The 22,198-nt window shown below is 40.6% G+C and overlaps 1 protein-coding gene across 2 annotated transcripts in view; it reads left to right on the top strand.

Moving 5' to 3' along the window:
- The window catches only part of sh3gl2a (SH3 domain containing GRB2 like 2a, endophilin A1), a 37,899-nt gene extending 20,684 nt beyond the window's left edge, over positions 1-17,215 (top strand). Inside the window, exons 2-10 of one of the 2 annotated variants that reach the window (XM_076884849.1) lie at positions 7,960-8,028; positions 8,481-8,553; positions 8,856-8,999; positions 9,352-9,485; positions 9,582-9,740; positions 10,049-10,152; positions 10,276-10,391; positions 12,019-12,033; positions 12,966-14,235. In XM_076884849.1, the coding sequence (XP_076740964.1) occupies positions 7,960-8,028; positions 8,481-8,553; positions 8,856-8,999; positions 9,352-9,485; positions 9,582-9,740; positions 10,049-10,152; positions 10,276-10,391; positions 12,019-12,033; positions 12,966-12,991 (840 nt within the window). In that variant the 3' untranslated portion in view covers positions 12,992-14,235. Of the gene's footprint in view, positions 1-7,959; positions 8,029-8,480; positions 8,554-8,855; positions 9,000-9,351; positions 9,486-9,581; positions 9,741-10,048; positions 10,153-10,275; positions 10,392-12,018; positions 12,034-12,965; positions 14,236-14,371 lie in introns of those variants that run through there. The other variant, XM_004549385.4, reaches the window with a different exon arrangement.
- The last annotated feature ends 4,983 nt before the right edge of the window (positions 17,216-22,198 follow it).

Below are 22,198 nucleotides of genomic sequence, written 5' to 3'. Positions count from 1 at the left end.
GATTCAGCACCTGGTAAAGGTTTTATTCTGGCAACGGTGTTGAATAAATCCTTTTAAAGTCAGGAGAAAGGCGCTGTGGTTCTTGCTGCAAGCTTGACTGCAGGATCAATACAACTCTCATATCCTTCACTAAAAGCCAAGCTGAAGCCACCGGCCAGGTAGCCAAGCCCAGCGAGAGCCTGTGTGGGAGAAACACTTGTGCTTGTTTAGCTGAAAAGATAGAAAACATACATCCTACTAGCACTCGTCTTACAAGTCAGAGTTTGCATAAAGTAATGTGATATAATTTGTCATTAAAAGTAGCTGCTTTCCAGATTGTGTTACAGTAGAGGACGTTAACCTGCCAGGAGAGAAGGCGGACGGTGCTAGCACTGCTAAAATTGGTGACATACTGGGTATCTGCTACACCCCAACCTTCTTCCATACTGGAGGAGCCGATGATACCTGCAACAGGGGAATATCAGCACATTTGTATAGTTATTTCTAAAACTAGTGTTTTGAAACGGATGCAAGACATTTTTATTTTTTACTAGTTTACTGTTTTTTGGGTGGGGGGGTTGCTGTCATCACAGCAACATGGCAGTGCAGCCATTGGCATTGTTGCCCAATAGCGCAAACATGTGAATCTCCGGGTTTTGTTTTGACATTTCTCTGTGGAGCTGGCATGTCCTTTCCTCCAGCTACTCTGGCTTCCTCCCACAGTCCAGACGTGCAAGTTAGGTTAATTAAGGATTTTAAAGTTGGCAAACTCCTGGCAACCACCGATCGCTGGCAAGACCTCCTTGTGACTGAATATAACAAACGCTCACCAGCTAATCCTCGCGCTGTAGTGGAAAGAGTGCGACGTAAAGTAGAAATAGAACGTTCACCTTATAAGAAAAACTGCATCTTTGCTGCAAGCAAAACATTTCAAAATGGCCTCTGTGAGTAAGGCCTAAATTGGCCTTACTCACAGAGTAAGTTAGATAAAGTGCGTGCGGGCATAGAATAACGTGGAAAACAGAGAATGTTTATAATCAGAATACCAGTTTGTTCCATTCAGTTGCCGTATTTCACAGCTCACTGAGCTTATCTACCAATTTCTTCAGTACATGCTTTCCTCTGGTGGCAAATGCTCTGCAGTATAGGCTACTGCAATACATTCAATGCAAAATCTCCATAATAACAAATCTCATAAGCTACCACTTGCAAATACCACAGAATAGTGACCCCGGGCACCTTATAACAGCTGCAGGAGAAAACCTAAGATATAAGATAGCAACTGAAGAACCAATATGTTACTTATTACTTATTACTTGTTACTTATTTGTTTATTTATTTGGTAGTGTCCCCACAAGAAAGAAAAGGCATAAATAATTGTGAGTGTTAGTGCATTGCATGGCTAATGTGGCTAACATAATCATTAGCTTGATTGTAGATCAAAGCAGCCGATCAGAGGAGCTGCCTCTTATGATCTGTAAGCTAACAGCGGTTTTTCCATGATGAATCCATTCTCATCTCTGGAAATACTCTAGTTAGGTGAAAGGTGACACATGGGTAGAGTGTGCAGGTGGAAAGACATATGATCACTCGCTGTGACTGCTAGAAGGCCGTTAGTTTGAACTTTAGAAGCTGGGAGGGTAAAGTCCACTTTACGCCCAATCAAACTGGCATTTGTATCCTCACATACAGCTCTGTCTGGTAATGTCTTAAAAAGTTCAGGGGGTGGTGCATCTGTGAAATTGGCTCCTGAAAAGGGCAGAAACTCACTTGGATTTGAGCCTAAAGGAACTGAAACAATCGGTTTGAAACACAGACGTTGTAGAATGTAAGATTTTGAGCTGAAGCTTTTAAGATTTCATATTTCAGTGACTGGAATAAATTCCGTTTAAACCTGAGCAGGGTTTTAAATATGTTTTTACTGCTGATGTGAAGTGAAGTCATTGCCCCTGTCTGTCTAGAAAATCCTCCTCATCTGACAATATCACTCGTATCCCTGCCTTTTCTTTTAAAATCTGTACCTTCAATGTAAATTACACCTTAACTGACAGGGCAGGTTAGCTTGTGCAAAAAGACTTGTCACAATCTTAGCTGCGGATCTTATTCGCCTTGCACCGGTAATTTGTCTTGCAGCATGAAAAACAGACATCACACTTCAAAAAGAAAGTAATTTGGTAAAAATGATGATTAGCATGAACATAATTTAAAACACATAAATGCAAAAGCAAAAGAAAGAGCATGAGACGGTGGGTCCCGATGATTGGATTTACTTAATTACTTTTCATCAGAGTAAAATCTAGAACCTGAGAACTGAATCGATCTTATGAGTAAGGTGACCCGTTACATCATCATGCTCGGTTTTACTTTACTAAATCCTGTTATTTCCGCCAAAGTCTCTAAGAACGTAGACGCACTGTTAAAACATCCATATGGGAGCGTGTCAGGACATGCTGTCTGACCGTAGCGGTGACATAACGGATCTTGAGACAGGGGAAGAAGAGCCTTTGGCAAGACCTCTGGGCTACTTTTCTCTCCCTATTTAGCATATTTAATCTAGTCTGATTTGCATTGTGTGGATGGCAGCCAGAGGAGAAAGAAATGGAGGGGGAGCATCTTTTTTTCTGGTTGGAGTCGGTGTTTTTTATTTTACCTCTTGTTCTGTGTGGTCTGCTGCTTTTGTGATGTCACTCCACCAATTTTAAATAATCCAACTATTATGGAGCGGATAACATTTTGTACAGACAGACAGTCCCTAGAAGATTAATCCTAGTAACTTTGATCCGTTGATCTTTGCTCTACACCACCATGAGAAAGAAATCTTCTGTTCAAAGTGAAAGGTCGTAAGGTTCAAATGACCTTTGGAGCATCATCAGGTCATAATTTTAATCTCTCAAAAAGAAATTATTGGAGTGATTACTGCAAGGTTGTGTCAGTTCTGCCCTGAAAAACCAAAACAGGCTTTTTACTGCTTGTTAGCGAATTTATGTAGCATATTCATGCTAGCATAGTAATTATAATTTTGTTAATGTGTTGAGACTGTGCCAGACACGACTGGACAGTCTTCATAAATTTTACCTCCTTTCCATTTGTTTGATCATTCTGATGTTTATTTTACTGCTTAACCATACTGCCATTTTTTAAGTAACAGGAAGAAATTTATTGATAATTGTGGTAGATCTATTTCTTTGTTTTTACCATCACCTGTTAAAAATACATAGGGCCTTAGTCATAAAGGCCCGGAGACCAATCATGGGGGGGAAATGAGTATTCCTCAGCTGGGTGCGAGTGGTTCCTGGAGGTTGCTGGCTAAAGCTCCTGGTCAGTGCCCCTGTTAACCACCAGTTGCTAAGGAGAAGTGTTTATTCTGTGACCAGTTGGTGAGTGGTTACTGGCAGCTGCTAGTGTGAAGTTGACTGGATACAGTGCTGCCCAGAAAAACCTCCTTATGATTGCTTTGGTCACTAGCAGGTTGCCACAGTCTCCAGTAGTTGGCATGGAAAAAAGACTCACAGAAAGTTGTTTATTACTGCTGCAACCAGCGCATTTCTAAAAGTACAACATTTATTTTTTAATTAAACTCCCCCCGTTTCCAGATTGTGTCACACTTTATCAAGTTTCACTGCAGTTCGGAGAGTAAAAAGCGAGTCGGCATCTTCCATGCAAACTACTGGCAAGTGTAGAAATTTGCTGGAAACCAAAGCAAACACAAGGAGGTTTCTGGTGCGGCAGCCTCTTTGCAATCTCACCAACTGATTAGGTAATACCCATTTTTCCCTAGCAACCAGGCACGCTAGGGGGTCACCAATAGGTCTCTAGGTCTAATCACAAGGTCTTTGGGTCTCATCTTGTATCTTGAAGTTGAATGAGTGTATATATGAGCAGGATCTCAGGTCATGTTTTAAAACATGTTTATGGTCCTATGTGAAGCTTAATCACGTGCTATGTAGACAGTAAACGCAGACTGAGAAATGACTTTTCATTGAAGCTGGAGGCGGCTTGTGTCTCATATTGTTGAAAAAGAAACATTGTTTGCATATTAATAGATTCTTTTCAATCAGGGTCAAGGCAAAAATTATCACACAGTACAGTATAGTTATTTATTTATTTAAATTTGAAGTAGTCTATAGAATAAGGCTCTGCAGTGTGGTAAAACAAAAAAAAACCTGGCAAAAGATATGCAGTGGAAACTGTATCTGTGCTTTGCTTCTCCATCTGTTGGGACCACAAAGCAGCCTCGTGTCCGTGTGCTTGCGTAAATCAGCACTGCGTCTCTCTGACGTCACAGGTTGCGTGTCACCTACTACGACACTACTGTTATTACCCAGCAGCCAACCGTGCATTTTACAGTTCTGTGAATGGGTCACGTCACACTGCCACCACTGCTGCTCAGTTCCCCTTGGTGTCTCCTTTCCCTGCAGGGGGGGTGGAAGAGAAGAGTAGGAGGGCTGAGAGACAGTGATGGGTGGAGGAAAAGCGTAGGGTTGGTTGTTGGATGAGTGACTGATTGGAGGGATAAAAAGAAAGTGACATCGCCGTTTACCCCGGGGAGGTTTTAGATTGTCGGTTTCCTGACCATTAGGTGAGGTCGTTGGCATGCGACACATTTACTTAATGTGTAGTAAGTCACTGGGAGTAGCTGGATCAATCTTCACTCCCTGTCTCGTGACTGGCTGTGACTTTCTATATATAGTCTCTAACATGAGGGAAAGCTTGCGCACATCTTCCCTCCATCAATGCACTTAAGTGCCGTCTCCTCGTCTTGCAGCCATCAAAGCACAATAGTGACTGACTTTGCTCTCCACTTTCAAAGTGTCTGGGGGGGATTCATCGTACACTGACAGCAGCCAATGCTGTGCTGGGCAGCAGCAAGCACAGCAACGCTGCTCCACTTACTCAAAACAGCCACCAAGAGCTCATTCTTATTCCGTCAGTTTCTCATGCAGATCCCCAGACGCTGCTTCACTTTGTTGTTATTCATCCATTTCTGTTGGCTCTTACTTTCTAGCCTCCCTTAATCTTTAAGTCAAATAAGTCAATAGTTATTGGATACATGCAGGTTCATAGGGAGAAAATTACATAGGGCTGAAATTACATCTAGTTTGCCCAACCCAAAGTCACAAGGCTTGTTCTGTCCTGATGGGCAAATAGTGTTTAAATTCTCACGTAATTTTACAGGTGATGATCTGGTTAAAGGGATTTTTAAAGGACACTGCACATTTCTTTCTTTAACACCAACACAAATAACAGTTTTCATGTTGAATTGATGGGAACAAATTGAAGTGAATGAATTATATAGGTTTTATATTTAATGTGACAAGGCTCTTCTACATTGCAAGTCATTCCTTGTAGTTGTGTACATTATTAAGCTTTATGGGTCACATCCGCATCCAGAAAAGCAATTGTGTAAGAGAGCATGTATACTTTGCTGTATAGTGTAAAGCTGTTTATTATATTCACTGTCTTTACTTGTGTATGAATCCTGAGTGTTAAACAGAATACTGCTTTCTGCTTAATCTCCCACAATTTGCAGTGTTTTGCTACAGTTCATAATAACACCCTCCGCATTGTAGTGAAAAATCGAGCGTCAGTTCTGTAGACAGCAGGTGAGAAACGCGAAAGAGACATTTCAGCCTGTAAATGCAAGATTATGGAAAACCCAGCAAAACTTTCCTCGCTCATGCCAAACCTGGGGCGGATGGGAAGAGTAATAATCATCTAATTCTCTCTGTGGTGAAAGAATAATGGGCAAAATCCTGTAGAGGCACCAAACCTGTGACTGGACCATTATGCACAGCTGTTATTCTGTGCTAATTATTTTTGAGCTGACACACCAACTAGATCTTGATTAAAAATGAAAAAGAAAACTCTTTGATTTTGTCCCAATCTTTGTCAGTTTTATCAGCTGAGACACGTCAGCATGTGCTCAGAGTCAAGCACATGTAGATGTGGGCTCGTATTTTTTTAAATAATTCTACATAAAACACGGCCTGTCTTTGTTTTCCTTTTGTAATCGGTCAGCTCGCTGCATTCGTGCGTCTGGGAACGCGCAGCAATCACATGCACTTGCCTATATATAACACCCCAGGTGTAAAGTAGTTCAGGATGTAATTAGCCGGCCTGTTTGATCGGCAGCAGTGCCACTACAGCTGTGACTCATGAGCGAATGCACGAACCACATATAAATTACTCCAGCTTCTTTTTTCCCCCACATTTGAAAAACACACTCATCCATTTTATTGGATTGTTTTGTTCCTGATCCCTTTCAGTCTTTGATCCTGAGGTCTGGCAGGAGAAAGAATTTGTTGCGTGATTAAGAACAGGAAGTTACACACACCTGATAAGCCAGGCATGGGCAGGTACCTGTCACCAGCTGAAGGAGAATTTCATGCTGAAGGAAAATTAATGACAGGAAATGTATCTGGCTGCTGGATTTCATATGTGTCTGTGTGTGTATGTAGCTGTCAGAATATTGAGCTCTTTCACTAGTGAGATCATAAAAGACTTTGCTACGATGACTCATAAAGCACCAATCTTCAGAAAGTCTTACACTGCATAAACTGCTGCCACAGGCTTAGCCTTATAAACCTGCCGGCTCTGTCTGTCACAGATCATCCCTCTGCATCACTCCCCACCACCAGCAGGGAAAAACACGTCTCACTTTTGCTCGCATAATAAGAGATAATTCAGCTCCTCGCAGTCCACATCACTAAAGATGTGATCAGCACAGGATACGCAAGCGTGGTGGGGTACAGCGTTATTCCCGCTCAAGGAAAGATTTCATCGACTGACCTTAGCTTTCATGATTTCTTCAGTCACGCATCATGACATTCCCTGAAAGCATTTTTCCTCCCTCAGTCCATCCTCTGAGGGCTGTGTCTGGCCTCGTTGTGTCAGACTGCTGCCCCCTCAAGGCGCCCGGACGCATCACAGATCGGTCCCGATGGTGGCAGAGCTGGAAATGTTAGAGCGAGGGGACGGGAGTTATTTCTGTATTTATACCTCGTGCCATGTCTGAGGCTATAAATGCAAACGCTTGCAGCTTGTTGGGCACCCGTACTTATTTTATCTCTATCAGCAGACATAATGAGACATGATGGTGAATTTCGTCAACACTAAACCTGAACTTTAAAAGCAGGAGCTAACCAGAAGCCTTTTTATTCTAATCAGACTTGAAGGCTTTTACATGCTCTAAACTATCCACGGGTATGAGTTTACCTGGGGGACTCCGATATAACCCAAAAGATGTTTTCCCTCAAATTTAGCTAATTTGCTTCTTCTTTTTTTTCATGAAGAACACTTTGCGTCTTGAAATATCAGGAATAAATGCATTGTATCTTGCTGCAAGTTATATTGCTGTTTGGCAGCAGTCTCTGGAATACCAGATTCATTTCACTGATGATCACTGAGACTGATATTGCACTCATCGTTGACACCCTGTTTTATGTCTTCAGGGTGACAACTTGTGTTTAGATTTCGTGTCATTTCCACCTGAGGAGGGTCAGAGGGCTGGATCTGTTTAGCATGGGCTAGCAAAGAAATCAAAATGTTTGAAGAGCTTATATCCACATACAGGATGCTCCAGCTGCTGAGAGTGGCAGAACGAAGTCATCTACTGAAACAGATGCAGAACAAGATGAAAAAGGGACGACCGTGTCACCCACTGCGGACAAATTTTCCTCTTTTGTCATTGTCTCATATTAGCAATAAGAGTGCAATCTCAATTATTAATCAGAGTCAAAATAAAAACAAAATAAAATGATGAATCTTCATTTTAAGCTTGCACTTATGAGAAACCTTTTATTATCTGTGCCTGTACTTTGCTCAGGGCTTTTTTCATATTGTTCAGATTCAGTTATTTAACGTCATCACTGAGAATCACAGAAATTTCTTCGACCTCTTGCACTTGCAGCATTTCACCTTTTCATGATTTGCCGGCCTGATAATTCTTTTTTTTTTTTTTTTGGTTTGTTTGTTTTGCAGAGAGTGAGCGAGAAGGTCGGAGGAGCAGAAGGAACAAAGCTTGATGATGACTTCACTGAAATGGAAAAGGCACGACTGCACTCACACGTTCACATTATCACCTTGTTGTTCAATAATTTCCAGAAATTATTGCACTTATTATCAAAACTTTGTTGGACTAACATGGACCATTTAAAGAGAACGTTGGTCAAGAATCCACTGATTTCGTTTTCGTACGCTGACGTTACTGTAAAAACTCTAAAGTTGTGGAGACATGTTTCACACATATTTGCACCAACGCTGAATTTAAACTAAAAAGCTGCAAGAGAAGTGTGCTTGAAAAGGTCTAATACCTTTGGGATGTTGCACCCACTTTACAGCTCCATGTTACACCTATGAGCAGAGCATGGATGTGTGTTAGTACTTGTTTGCGATGTGAGCTATCTGATATCCTCGTGTAATAATGTTGTTGCAGCTTGTCATTTCTTACCTGTAATTTCTTTCTTTGCCTTGTGTATCTCCTTCCACGTTGTGGTGTGCAGAGGGTGGACACCACAGCTCGAGCGGTGATGGACATCATCACAAAGACCACTGAGTATCTGCAGCCTAACCCAGGTAACATGATGGTTATCCCACAAACTTCAGGATTGGTTTTTGGTGTTGCTGGCTGACCTTTACCTGTGTTACCACTTTTCCAGTGTTATTTCATTCACTAATGGTTAATCCAAAATGCTTATTAGCCTTAATTTCTTCTTGTATTTTGCAACATTAATCTGCAAATTAAACTTCCTGTAAACAATAAACTCATTTTAGCCATTTTAATTACATTTTAGGCTTGTGGATCATGACTGCAGATTTAATTCCTTCAAACGTGAATCCCAGAAGCATTGGATTTCATTAGTTTTCTGTCTCTTTAGCCACAAGAGCAAAGATGAGCATGATGAACTCCATGTCACGCATCCGAGGCCAAGAGAAGGGGCCGGGCTATACCCAGACTGAGGTCATCCTGGGGGAGGCCATGCAGAAGTTTGGCAGGGAGCTCGGAGAGGAGTCAAACTTTGGTGAGCTGCAGCACATTAAAAGCTGGTCACAGAAAGTCTGACAAACACTTTTCTTACAGACTCTGCAAGAACAAAGCAGAACGATTTTATTCCTTCAAGTACGCAGGAAAGAAATATCATGAAAAATGTATGAGTCTGTTTTCCAGCCAAGATCCACAGCAGAGTGCCTTTTTCATGACTGAACATTAAGATGTTTTTCAAAGAGAAGCACCTGTTTTGAAAATCTGCTGTAGGCTCTAACGAGAGAGTTACACTTAAAATCCCCACATTTTTCTGCATCATACACTGAAATCAAAACACGTGTTCACATGTTATGTGGCGACTAAATACAAAATGTGTGTTGTTTTTGTAGGTCTTGCGCTGATTGATGTTGGAGAAGCCATGCGTGAGCTTGGAGAGGTTAAGGATGCTCTGGACATGGAGGTGAAGCAGAACTTTGTGGATCCTCTGCAGAACCTTCACGACAAAGATCTCAGGGAGATCCAGGTACTCTGACACTGCGGCATGGTGGGGGTGGGGGACTAATGAAAATCATCTCTGGGTCGGGAATTCATATCACCTGTCTGGTTTTTCTCGTTTCAGCACCACCTGAAGAAACTGGAAGGTCGACGTCTAGACTTTGATTATAAAAAGAAACGTCAGGGCAAATTGACGGATGACGAACTCAAACAAGCGCTTGAGAAATTCGATGAGTCCAAGGAGGTCGCTGAGCAGAGCATGTTCCACCTGTTGGAGAGTGATGTAAGCACTATGCACTTCCCCAAATTCATCAGCACACATGACATATGTGAACCTCTGAACATGTCTGAGAGTGAATCCCGGTTAGATTTTAGATTTTACCTGGTGGGCTTCACATTAAGTCCTCAATCGTTTTGGCCTAAAGAAAAAATATAAAAAGATTCCTGAAAGATGAGTTTTACAGTCAAAAATACAAAATAAGTTCATTGGATTTGTATGAAACTTTGGTGATAAAGGTTTAAAGTAGAAACACATCAGCCTGTTGTATGGATGTGTAGCAGATCTTGTGCTTCTTCTCTGTGCATCAACAGATTGAACAGGTGAGCCAGCTGGCTGCATTGGTTCACGCTCAGGTGGAGTATCACACCCGAGCTGCCGAGATCCTCACACAGCTGACCAGTAAGATCGATGAACGGTCAGTACTGACATTTCACTTTCCCGCTGGGTCTTCTCATGATTTACATGTTTGAAGTGTTATTTAGTGATGCAGCAAAGCCAGAGAAACAGAATCTCTGAGGGATTATTTGGCTTTTTCTAGGATAAAGGATACTTCCACCAAACCAAGGAAAGAGTTTGTCCCAAAACCGCGCACATCTATGGACTTCTCCATCAATTTGAGCCAAAATGGAGGTGTCCACAGTGCTCGCTCTCCAGGTGAGAACTAGAATACAAACTTACTGTTCAGGAAGATGCCCAGAAACTAGTCCTTGTACTATATGTATACTTTCATCTCAATTTTGAGAATCTCGTGAGTCTAATTTTGTTTTCAAGGATAGTTTCTGGGCTACTTTCAAAACTTATTTTTTTCCCTTCATTTAACCTTTCTCCGTTTTTCATTTTCACTATAAATTCTCAAATAAAAAACAACACTAACACAGATGTAACAGATTAACTGATAAAACCTTACTCATACCTTTCGCTGATGAATATTTGACTTTGTTCAAATTTTAGGCCACTTACAATCATGTGGAAAACAGAGTTTCACAGGACTGCAGCATCATAAGCAAAAAACTATATACATCATCAACCCACCTTTATTCACAGCTCTCTGAAAGTCCCACAACAGCATTTCAGTCAGGTTCAGGTCTGGACTGGGCCATTGTAACACTATGCCGCTATTTTTTTCCTTTCTTCTGGAAACCCTTACAAGCAAGCCAGACTTTAGTCCAGTCTTCAGTTGTTCAGTTTTGGGGCCTGCAGAGTCTGAGATGTAGTTCTTAGGGTTTTTGCAGTTTCTCTGAGCATCAGCATGAATTCTCTGGGATGTCCACTCCTGGAAAGATTGTGGCATTGTGTTAACAAACACCCAAATGCTCCAGATCAGCAAACTGCCAGAACTTCTGCTTTTATAGTGGTGGTGGTCCCACTTGGTGACGATCGGTTAAGGAAGTACATTTGATTAGCGTCTGACTGCTACTTATCCTCCTAATTCCTATGGAAGCAGTATGTCTGCACTGTATCTCTGCACAGAGTCCTGTGCAAACGTTCTTTTTGCTGCAGTCAGGTCTGATTGTAGACCCTTAAATGTACTTGGCAGCATCGCTCTATATTGGCACCCACCTGCCCTTTCACATGCATGTGTGTAAAAAAGCCTGGGGTGTGTGGAGAGCAAATGTCTCTGCCCTTTCGTGCGCATACATGGAAATTCAAAGGAGGGAGAGCAACAGCAGGCCTTCATCCCCAGGGTACAGATCAAACCAGACATCAGTGTCAAGAATTATGAAATTGATAAGTCAGACAGGAACTGTTCTTGGATTGTGGGCAGAGCTTGACTTTATGACCTGCTTGCAGTAACGCTCTGCTCGATATATTTCACAATAAAAGGCTCCCGGAAAAGAATACATCTTCATCGCTCCCATTTAAGCTATTTACTATGAAATATAATATACGCAGGATTCTGCTTTTAACAGCAAAGAGGCACAGTAACAACATCAAAGAACGCATGAAAAATGGAGTAGATCTGCTATCAAGATAAAAGAAAATATGCACAATACACAAACAGTTCCATATTTTGTAACTATTTAAACCAGCAGTTCAAACAGCAGAAGAACAATATGATATTTTTTTTGCTTTTAAATGGCAGCAGCCAATAAAGGAAGTGAAATATATTTGAGAATTTACAGTGCATCTTTTGGTTTCCTAATTTTATCTTTTCCCCTACTGTTTATTTACAGTTTTTAACATGAACTGATCAGAATATTCATCAACAAATGAGAACCAATGAATCCAACTCTGCACTCTTCTCTTTCCCATTATGATTTTTTTTTTTTAATTCTTGTAGGTTCGAGGTCTCCAGGTGAGCCAGGTTAAACTTGTGCTTTTTTTTCTACCTTTGTGTGATCATCAGTTCATCATCACCCGTCTTCATTTATACTGGAAACTCAGAACTACTACTTCTTATTTCCTGCACCCCTTCCTTATGTTGTTTCCCTTTTCCGTCTCTGCAGCAAGGTCTCCAGGTGAGACAACAGTGAATCCAGGAGAGATACCACAGTATCTCTTCTTCTTTTTTTGCTTTGTTATACATCTTTTGTTTTTAATTAATATTTTTTTGTGTGAGAGAAACTTGTCAGTTTTAAGTGGATGAAACAAACAGCAGAAAATCACGTGCCGTCCACTTGCCTAACAAAGATTTCTCAACAATGACTTAAAGAACCGCATCGACAGACGAGCATTTGCTGTGTCTGTTTCGTTCTTTTGTGAATTTTCTGACTTATTTTATTTCCCCCACTCTTTCTTTGTCTGTCTGCTTCTCTCATAGCCTGTAGATAAAAGATGGACACAGTTTTAGGGTTTCATACTTGCATGTTTTTTCCCTCTAATGGCCAGCAGGGGGCAACTCTTCAGTTTGCTAAAAGGAGCCCAGTTTTGTAAAATGTATTTCTCACTTCAACCATTTTTCTAATGGCTTTATAGTCAAAGCCTTTAGTTTAAAGTCACTAGCAGGGTATACTGGGATCGCGTCCTGGTTCTCTTGCTTGTTATGTTTTTCAAAACACAGATGTTGCACAGAGGTTGATGTTGTAAGGGGTTATGTCCATCTTTTGTCTACAGTCTATGGCCTTTCCACCTCTTTTCAAATTGTTGTTTTTCTTCCTGCTCTCTTGTCTACTGACTCGTCATCGCTGTGATCACTGTAATTCCATCAGTTCATCATTTCTCCATCTGAAGATTTGAGTGATAAAATTCTCATCGCACACCCTTCTTCTTTTTCTTTCTCCTTTGCAGCAAGATCTCCAGGTGAGCAAGAGTGACTTGGGAAGAGATGCCACATCTCGCTATCACTCTTATTTTTATCCTTCCATAAATGGACTTTTGAATAAGTGTATTCTTGTTTTTTCATTAATTTTTTTGTTTTTGTTTGTTTGATTGCAGTGCTAACCCCCGTTTGTTCTCTTTTTTTGAGCTCTGATTTTCCAAAAATCTGACATTTTTGGAAATGTTCTTGATTGAGTATTTGCTTAGCCTTACATAAGAACATCCCTGTCTGGACACTAAATATAAAGCTATAGCCAACCAACTGACAGACCTGGGTAGCAGCTCATCTTAACAAATTTCACCTGCTGGCACCTGTAAACCTCACTAATATTCTTTTACGAGAGTTAATATTAACTTTTTGGAGGTCCTTGTAAACTGCTCAGAGCCAGATAAAACAGATTAAATAATAACACCTTCAACAAATGATGTATTCAGATTCAGAAGACTTTATTTATCCCCAAGGGGCAATCTAGAGACTGACCTTGCCGACCATACATACAATACACAAACATCACATTGGGGAGACAGGTCAGGCTAGGTAGCTGGTCGGTCAGGCGCACGACCAGCGACCCGGAACCGAACAACAATGGAAAATGCACAACATGGGAAAGACGAGGAGAAAAAAAGAACTCCCCCCAGACTGAGCTCCAACAGGGAGATCAGTTTGAGAACAGCACATAACACATGAATCATCACATCTCACAACACAGAAGACATAAGCTTCAAAGGCGTTTAGAGGGGGTGGGGGGGTGAGTGTAAATATATCAGGAAAGTGTTTACAGAGGTCAAGCCAGAAACCTGTTTTCCCATAAACCTCAATAGGGCTTTTCGCAACCACAGCTATCGCCATCTGGTGGCCTTGCAATAGAATGCAGATAAAAAGGACTTCCTGGCTTCGTTCTTCCAACCCTCTGTGGGCCAACTCTTCTTTTAATGTGCTGTTGTCAGATTTTAGTGAGCTCATTACTGTCCCCCTGAGGTTGGAGGCTCAAGGCTGTATAACACTCACTTGTATGTTGCACCTGCACAGGGAAACGATGAGCCAGTTACACGGTCAAAAACAGATGTTAAGAAATGCCACACAGGCTATAACACAACAACTCTGAACGCTACGCCATAAGGACATTTCCTAAAATATTAAACTGCTCTTTGAAACGCTAATTATATTCGCGGCTACTGATGCTTTGTGTCTCTTTTGCTTTGTCTCCTGCTCTCTTTCCCTCTTTTAGCCAGGTCTCCAGGTGAGCCTTTCACAAGCTTTTCTTGTGGTTATTCTGCTTGTAATCAATGTGTGGAGTCTCATCTCCTTCGCCTGCCTCTCCTAACTCTACTTTTATTTGTTTATCTCTCCGAACCGCTCTCTTCCTCTTCTCCAGCCCCCATGGACCAGCCCTGCTGTCGTGCGCTGTACGATTTTGACCCTGAGAACGAAGGTGAGCTAGGCTTCAAGGAGGGCGATATCATCACCCTTACCAATAAGATTGATGACAACTGGTACGAGGGGATGCTGCAGGGCAACTCGGGCTTCTTTCCCATCAACTACGTGGATATCCTGGTGCCGCTGCCCCACTAGGATGTCTCGGCAGTGTCCGAAGCTGCGACACGATAAATCCTGGCCTCCAGTTCCTCCTCCAAGTATTCCCAGTAACCTTTTCCTAAACATTCCTACTTATCCACCTGCACTCCGCTTTAAAGGAGTCAAAACGGCAACGAAACAATAACCAATGAAGATGTGAGCGAGAGTGATGATAACTTAAAGGAAGCACTCTTAAAGAAAGCGAGGGGAGGGGAAAAAAAGAAAACAGCATTTATAGTCTTGTTTCCCCCTTATCCCACGAGTCACCTTCAGGCTTCCGTAGTCATTTTATCCGTTTCCATCCCAGCTTTTGTCTCGCTTTAGGTTGGCTGTCAGTCCGTCACAAGCTTCTCAGCGCAGGCTTGCAAAATCACACTCTGTATCTCTGTGTTTCGTGAAAACCTTTGCAGTAGATAGAAACTCTTTTTTTCCTCAAACTACCACTACAAAATAATCTGTAGTTCCAGCATGTTTTCAACTGGTTTCATGTTTTTTAAAAAAAATGTTTAACTAACTGAATATTTTTGTTTTCAATTTTCCTTTTTTCGACAGTCGTTGCCTCTTTTGACAGTTCTGGGTGAAACTATGTTCCTGTCATGTCCTAAAAAGAATCAGTTTAAATGAGTTTAGACAAAACTAAAGAGATTCATCAAGTAACACAATATTTTAATGGGTTTTTTTTTGTGCATGTGTTGTAACATATTGGTCATATGTTATACCAAAGTTACTTGTAAAACCTGAATGAAAATGAAACTCCAGCAGGAAGGTATCAGAAAGTCTGTTTGATGGGAACAGGTTTAAGCTTGCAACCTGGAGTTCTTTGGTATTCTATTAGGAGGTGACGCTTTATTAAGTATGTGACACATACCCGAGCCAGTGATTAGTGAAGTGATGACATGATTTTCTAAAAACAGTGAAGTTTAAATTGTTTTGAAGTGATGTAAAGAAAAACTCCGGTGCGCAGGTCTCAGTCCACCGACATGTATTTTATCAGCAGTGTGAAACATGGTTGATGTGTTGTGATATAATGATGTATAAATCTTAACACTTGAGGAAACCATATAATTGTGCAGCTGAAGAAGGCGTAGCTCTTCTTCCTGCATCCCTTACTAGTCCAAGTAGTGTTCTGTAGTTTAGCTTCTGTAAGCCACTGATGATACTAGGCAGGAGTGTTTTAAGGAAAGAGTCCAATGATAGCTTGTTCCTCTTTTTTTTGTCTTGGTGGAAATTTTATATATCGGTTAAAATTATGCAAACACAAATAGCTTTTTCTTCACGGTTATACAACCGTATAAACCATACCCCTCTCCCCCCTTTTCCACGTCATGCCCGAGCTTAGAAAAACTAGATGTTGTTGTAGATGTCCAATTTTTTCCAACCTGCGATATGCTCGTATGCAGTATTATGTGAGATCGTTTCCCCATCTTTTGGTGATCTACCGATAACCAAGAACTCATATCGACCCAGTCGGGAGCTGTAGTGCACGTTTTATCACTGAGGTTTTCTTTTCTGCAGAACAGCCTGTGCAGCAGCACTGACTGTTTTTATTCAATTATTTATTTATTTTCACCCATCTTGTAGAAATGTTGCGCGTGTATTTTGGGGGCGGGCGGTTTATTTGGGTTTGCATACTCTTCAAGTAATGCACAGGGATGGGGCTGCAGAGAACCTCTGATGCTGAGGTTTTAACATCTACTGTCTCTGACAGTGTTCAACGTTAAAACAAACATGGACCAATTCACTATGTTCAGCAGATCTATATGGAAAAGAAAACCTATAAGAATGTTTAACGTATTCGTCTTATAAGACATACTATGCTTATGACAGTGGACCTTTCACACGTTTCTCATACAAAATGTTTGCTTGAATTATATTTATTTATTTCAGTTAATCTATGCTTGTATGAGAAACATGCACTGGGGGCGGGGGGGACTAAGAGTAAGAAACAGCGTAAGACATCTTTATGAGACACAGGATAAATGTAAAACATAAACATTTACTATTTTTTTCTTTGTGTGGAAAATTACAATAAATGATGCAAAATCAGCCGATAACCCATATTTAGTGTATTCTTTTCTTCCAAAGGGAAGCACAATGTTAACAGATGGTATATTTTGTTGGCTGGAGTCTAGCGATACAGTTTTAAAGAGGTATTTATTCTTTTTTTTTTTTAAGACGTAACAAATTCTTCCTTCTTTTTGTCGTTCACTTTTTTAACAATCGTGTGTATCTTTGCCCTCAATGAGGACTGTACAGCTTTTTGTGTTTTGTTTTCACCTCGTGTGTGCGTGTGTGTGTGTGTGTAGTCGTGCATCTACAGTAACGTATCTTATTTTTGTAATTGTGACAGAAGTATACACATACTCTATAGATGTATATATAGTATCTAACCCAGAAGCAATGTGACAGGAGGGATTATGTGCTGCACATGATTGTCTTTGGATTGTTTTTTTGTTTTTTGTTGTTTTGGGTTTTTTTTTTTTTTGGGGGGGGGGGGGGGTCTGTTTTTTTTTTTTTCTTCTTCTGTTCTTGTTTTGTTTTTTTCCTGCACTGGATTCTAAAACTGTACGCTTGATGTAAAGAAAAAAATGTGTAATTCAGTTCAAATCAGTGTAATTTATTCAAATAAATGCTAAGAAATGGTTATTGGCCTGATGATTTTCCCTTCACAAAACAATCTTTTTGTCCACATCTACACTAAACCTAAGCTCAGTGTGGGCTCATGTAACACGAGCTATTTTACCTCGCTACACCTCTCTGTTATTGTCAGTACACAAGGAAGCGGGGTGGCGACTTAGCTCTGCAAATACAAGAAGGTTGATGCATTATTCATTTTCCTGCTGGATTCTTTCATGATGCGCTGTGAGAAGCGGGGGGTGAAATGGGTCAGGTATGAGAATCTTCTTTTGTGTTTTCAAGACGGCTGAAATATTTAAATAACCCTGTTGGTGTAAGGTCATCAAAAGCATGACTGCAGCTTCAAGCATCTTAAAGGCTCCAAAAGATATTAAACACACTGCAAGCATGTGTAAGCTGGGATATACAAAGCAAACTTTTTTAACCCATACAAACAAGGAATTATGTTGTAGAGCAGCCGCTATCAGCAGTACTGGAAAGTAAGTAAATTTGTTCAAGCTTTCAACTTAACTAAATACTTCAACATCGCACTCTCGTAATAATGCTTTTCTCCTGTAATTTAAGTGGATATAAATAAATTTATTTAATTTATTTCAGTTTTTTACCTATTAAAAACACATAACTGGAGTGTAAATTATACAATATTACACATTAAAAAGCCAGCAGTATATTAAGTGGTTAGAAATAGCACTTAGTCCATTTACCATTTCAAATGCTTACATACACAGTAATGTAAGCATTACTGGAGCACACACTAGAACTACAACTGTTTATTCATTAAAGCAAATACCTAATCAGCCAATCACAAGCAAGCAATCCAATGCATGTAAACATGGTCAAGATGACCTGCTGAAATTCAAACTGAGGATCAAGAAAGGGGATTTAAGTGACTTCAGCTGCTGCAGTGTTCTGGGTTAAAAATCTTTGTTGATGAAGAAAGGCCAGACTGCTTCGAGTTGACAGGAACTCAAGCCAGGTATGCAGAAGAGCATCTCTGAATGCATACCAAGCTGATTCTTGAAGCAGATGGGCTACAGCAGCAGAGGATCACACAGGTTGCTACTCCTGTCAACTAAGAAGAGGAAACTGAGGGTACAGTTCACGTGGGATCCCCCAAAACTGACAACAGAAGATTGGGTAAAAAAAACTCTCTGGTCTGATGCAAACAACATGACAGCATGGATCAGTGCTTCGGGCTGCTGGTGATGTGATGATGGGGGGCATTTTCTCAGCACACTTTGAGCCCGTTTGTACCAACTGAACATCCTCCAAAGGCCAACCTGGCTGTTTTTGCTGACCATGCCAGTCTTCTAATGGGTGTCATTATCATTAAATCGAGCAAGATAACAGACCATATCACAAAGCCCAATCATTTCAAACTGGTGTCCTGAACATGACAGTGAACTCAAAGATGGCTGCCCTTCCTTGAGCCGGTTTCTTCCTGTTAAAAAGAGGTTTTCTTTCCCATAGTCAGTAGCGGTTTTAGATACGGGCGACACGTATCTAAAACCGCTGTGATCCATCACAGCTGATTTAAATGGATAAATTACCTTCTCAACATGTCTTCAGTTCTCCAGAGGCCTGGTAATGAACTAATCATGTGATTCAGGTGTGTTGACCCAGGCTGAGATCTAAACCCTGCAGGGACACCGGCCCTCGTGGACTGGGATTGGGGACCCCTGATATAGAGAGACGAGACGACAAGGCTCCAGTTACAGCAGTGCAAGCAAACAAAAAATATATGTAAGAAGAGTCAGAAAATAAATATACACTTTAGGACCAGGGGTAAAGGGATCAATAACAATTTAAAATTTACAGTTTGATGATTTAAAGTCTCACACACAAGCCGTCGAAAGGGGAGGGGGGGCTTGCTGCTTCCTAATAGAGCACATTTCATTTATAATGTTGTAAATCCAAGCCCATTATGTATTCATGATTTGAATCCTGGGTTGTTTGAAATCTCAGAAATGCACCCTAGACAAAGTGAATCTGTGAACTAAGGTGTAGGTGTGTTAGATCATGTTGTGGTGATCCTTGGGTTGAGATGGGTGTTCATACTGGAGTGCAAAATTAAAACCAATGGAAGATGGACAAGGAAAGTTCAAAGCCATCAGGTCCTCAGTTTAGAAAAAGAGAAAAAAAGAGGAGGAGAAACGAGAAAAAGATGCAGGTAAGCAGATGTGTCATTGGATAATGGCAGGTCATCCTGAAACAATCAGAATCAGAATACTTTATTAATCCCTAAGGAAATTATGTGAGTTACAGAATAAATGGTAAAAATAGCAACAGGAACAGACTAAACTCCAAACAATACATTATGTTACATATTTTAACATTAATTAGTCATTGTCAGTTGTTGATTCGTACTGTTCTCATTGTATGACGAATTATGATGGCTGTTTGGTAGCCGTTTGCATACTATGCATACTCTCTCTTCATGTGTGTGTGTGTGTGTGTACAACAATTTTATGTTAATGTACAATCCTTAATATGTTTTGTGTGTGTGTGTGTGTGTGGGGGGGGGGGGGGGGGCAGAGGGAGTGTTCGCCCAGGGCGCCAAACTGGCTAGGACCGCCACTGCCCGTAGTCACCGAAGTTCTTGCTCATATAGGCAATCATGTGATTGTTGGGGTTTACTCTGTTGTTGAGTTTTTGCCATGAAGAATTAAGTTAATTCAGCTCTGCAGGCAAAAGGGGGTCCGACCCAGTACTAGCAAAGGTGCACCTAATAAAGCGTCTGGTGTAAAGATTTCTTCGACGGAGACCACCGAGTACTTGTTTAAGCACATTTTGCACAGGCTTTTAGGTTTGTAAGGCCTCAATCTATCATGTATTATGACACTGAACAAATAAAAATTGTAGAAAATTGAGTAACAGAAACACAAATGAGATACCAGATGTGCAACTCCATAAAAAAACACCAGCAGATCAACTACAAAGAAAGGAGCTGTTACCATTTTATTAGTATTATTGTCATGCTGATATATTGTAAGTGCTGATGTTAGTGCTGAATGTTCCTTTATAGCATTCACGTGATTTTTGCTGCAGAGCTTCAAAGACAGAACGTGATTTGTCAAAACTGGAGGAAAAAGCAGATTTTCTTCACAGGAAACAAATATTTTATCTTCTTCAATCTCATCAGTGCCACAACAAAAAACATTTTCTCTGCATTAACATGAGCCAAAAGAATCACATCAAACAAAATATGCAATTTGTGGGATTTTTTAATCACCATCAATGTGTGTTGTGGTTTAGTGTTCTGTCTGCTTTGAAGCTGTTTCTACAGAATAAACTTTGATGTGCTGCATAAAAGCAAACTTTGTGGTAGATGGAGGGCAATTTAGTTACCCTCTGATGACTGATATCTTTGTAAGAATGAACGACACATATAACCAGTACCTGTCTCCACTTCAACATGTGCTTATTTGTGTTTATTTTTTGAGAAATTACCAAAAGTTTTCAAACTTTAAAGTTCTTTCTATGTTCAGATTCACTGTTTGTATAATGTTTCAGGAAATTACCACTGCACAGTGACTGAAACCATATCCTTCATTAACTGCTTGTCAGACTATTATCTTCATTTCCTCAGACTGTATTAGATGTCTGTCTGTACTTGCTAAAGCTGAAGGCACTGTCCTCTGGTTTATTTATTCTTTATTCAGTTTTCGTTAACAATCCAAAACCTTCATTTTACTTACACATGAAAACAGATACCAGATATAGAAAGCTGGCGCTGTTACCTGAAAAATGACCCTAAATGGTGATTTAGGGTCATCTGCTGGGAGAAAGCATTTTTTCTGTTTATTTCTGTGAACAGGGAAGCAAGTTACAGCATATTTTTTATTTATTGGGACGATCTGGTTCTGCTGCCTGCTCCACGTGTGAAAGAAGGAAGCTGAATATGCAAAACAATCAGATAGGTTGTCTCAGGTTATAACTACACACCAGATAACTCCAGTAAAAACTTTAGGTATTCAACCGTTGTCTCTTACCATGAGTCACTTTGGCTACACCCTCTTTTCAAGCACACAACTTTACCTCTACACCTCGACATGCATGCATATATTAACACACACTGGTCTGCTGGACTCGCTTCAGGGACACCTACAGTACAGCACTGTTTCCTGTCAGCTGTCTTTTGAGCAGCATTAGTGCATGTCGTTTTCAGTGTCACACACCCTGTGGCCTGTCGCTCTGCTGATCACAGCAAATATAGACACAGCCTTTTCTTTGTTTGACATTGTGCAGGACAGATAATTCCACAATACACAAACCAAAACATACAGTAATGAGCATTGTCGTATGAGTACAGTTGGATATTGTGGATACAGGGCGTATCCTCTTAAATATTGAACCTTGCCAGTTATCTGTCTGACTCCCACTGACTCCGCTGGACTGTCAGACTCACTAGAAGCAAAGCATCCTCTAGTGGTGATAAACCTAAGGTGCTCTGTGAGGAAAGTTTCTTAGAGGGGAACTGAAGCTTGCTATCTGGTTCAGTTGTATTTGTTATTTTATATCTGAAGTTTAAAACCAAAAAAAAGAAAGGGACAGAGTGGTATGATGTTTATTTGTACTACCTTATAATTTAGGTTTATGGCATGCTTGTGACATTTATGCAACAGCATGAGTTCCTTTCCATGAAACATATTCAGCATATCATACATTTAAAGCAACTCTTCAATCCATTCAGCTTTCTGAAAGTATTCTTATTAGCTCCATTTCATATGTATGATAACAATGTGGCAAAGAAGCGAATATAACCTGCCAATCAGGATTATTATAATTTATAATCATTATTATAATCGGTAGTTTAATAAGCACCAGATCCCAGCATTCAAAACTAAAAAGCACCAAATTTCCAACTAGGAGAAGCTTGTCTTTCCAGAAGAAGTGTCAATGACCACACTGCCCTGGAAGGACAGACCAGCCATTTCCCATGAACTGAAGAAAGTAAAATACCAAGATCTAGTTGATGAGGCCCTTGATT

Source organism: Maylandia zebra, linkage group LG6 (assembly GCF_041146795.1).
Source record: "Maylandia zebra isolate NMK-2024a linkage group LG6, Mzebra_GT3a, whole genome shotgun sequence".
NCBI classification, from domain to species: Eukaryota; Metazoa; Chordata; class Actinopteri; order Cichliformes; family Cichlidae; genus Maylandia; species Maylandia zebra.
Note: the sequence above shows the minus strand (reverse complement) of the source record. Positions and strands in the feature narration are given on the sequence as shown.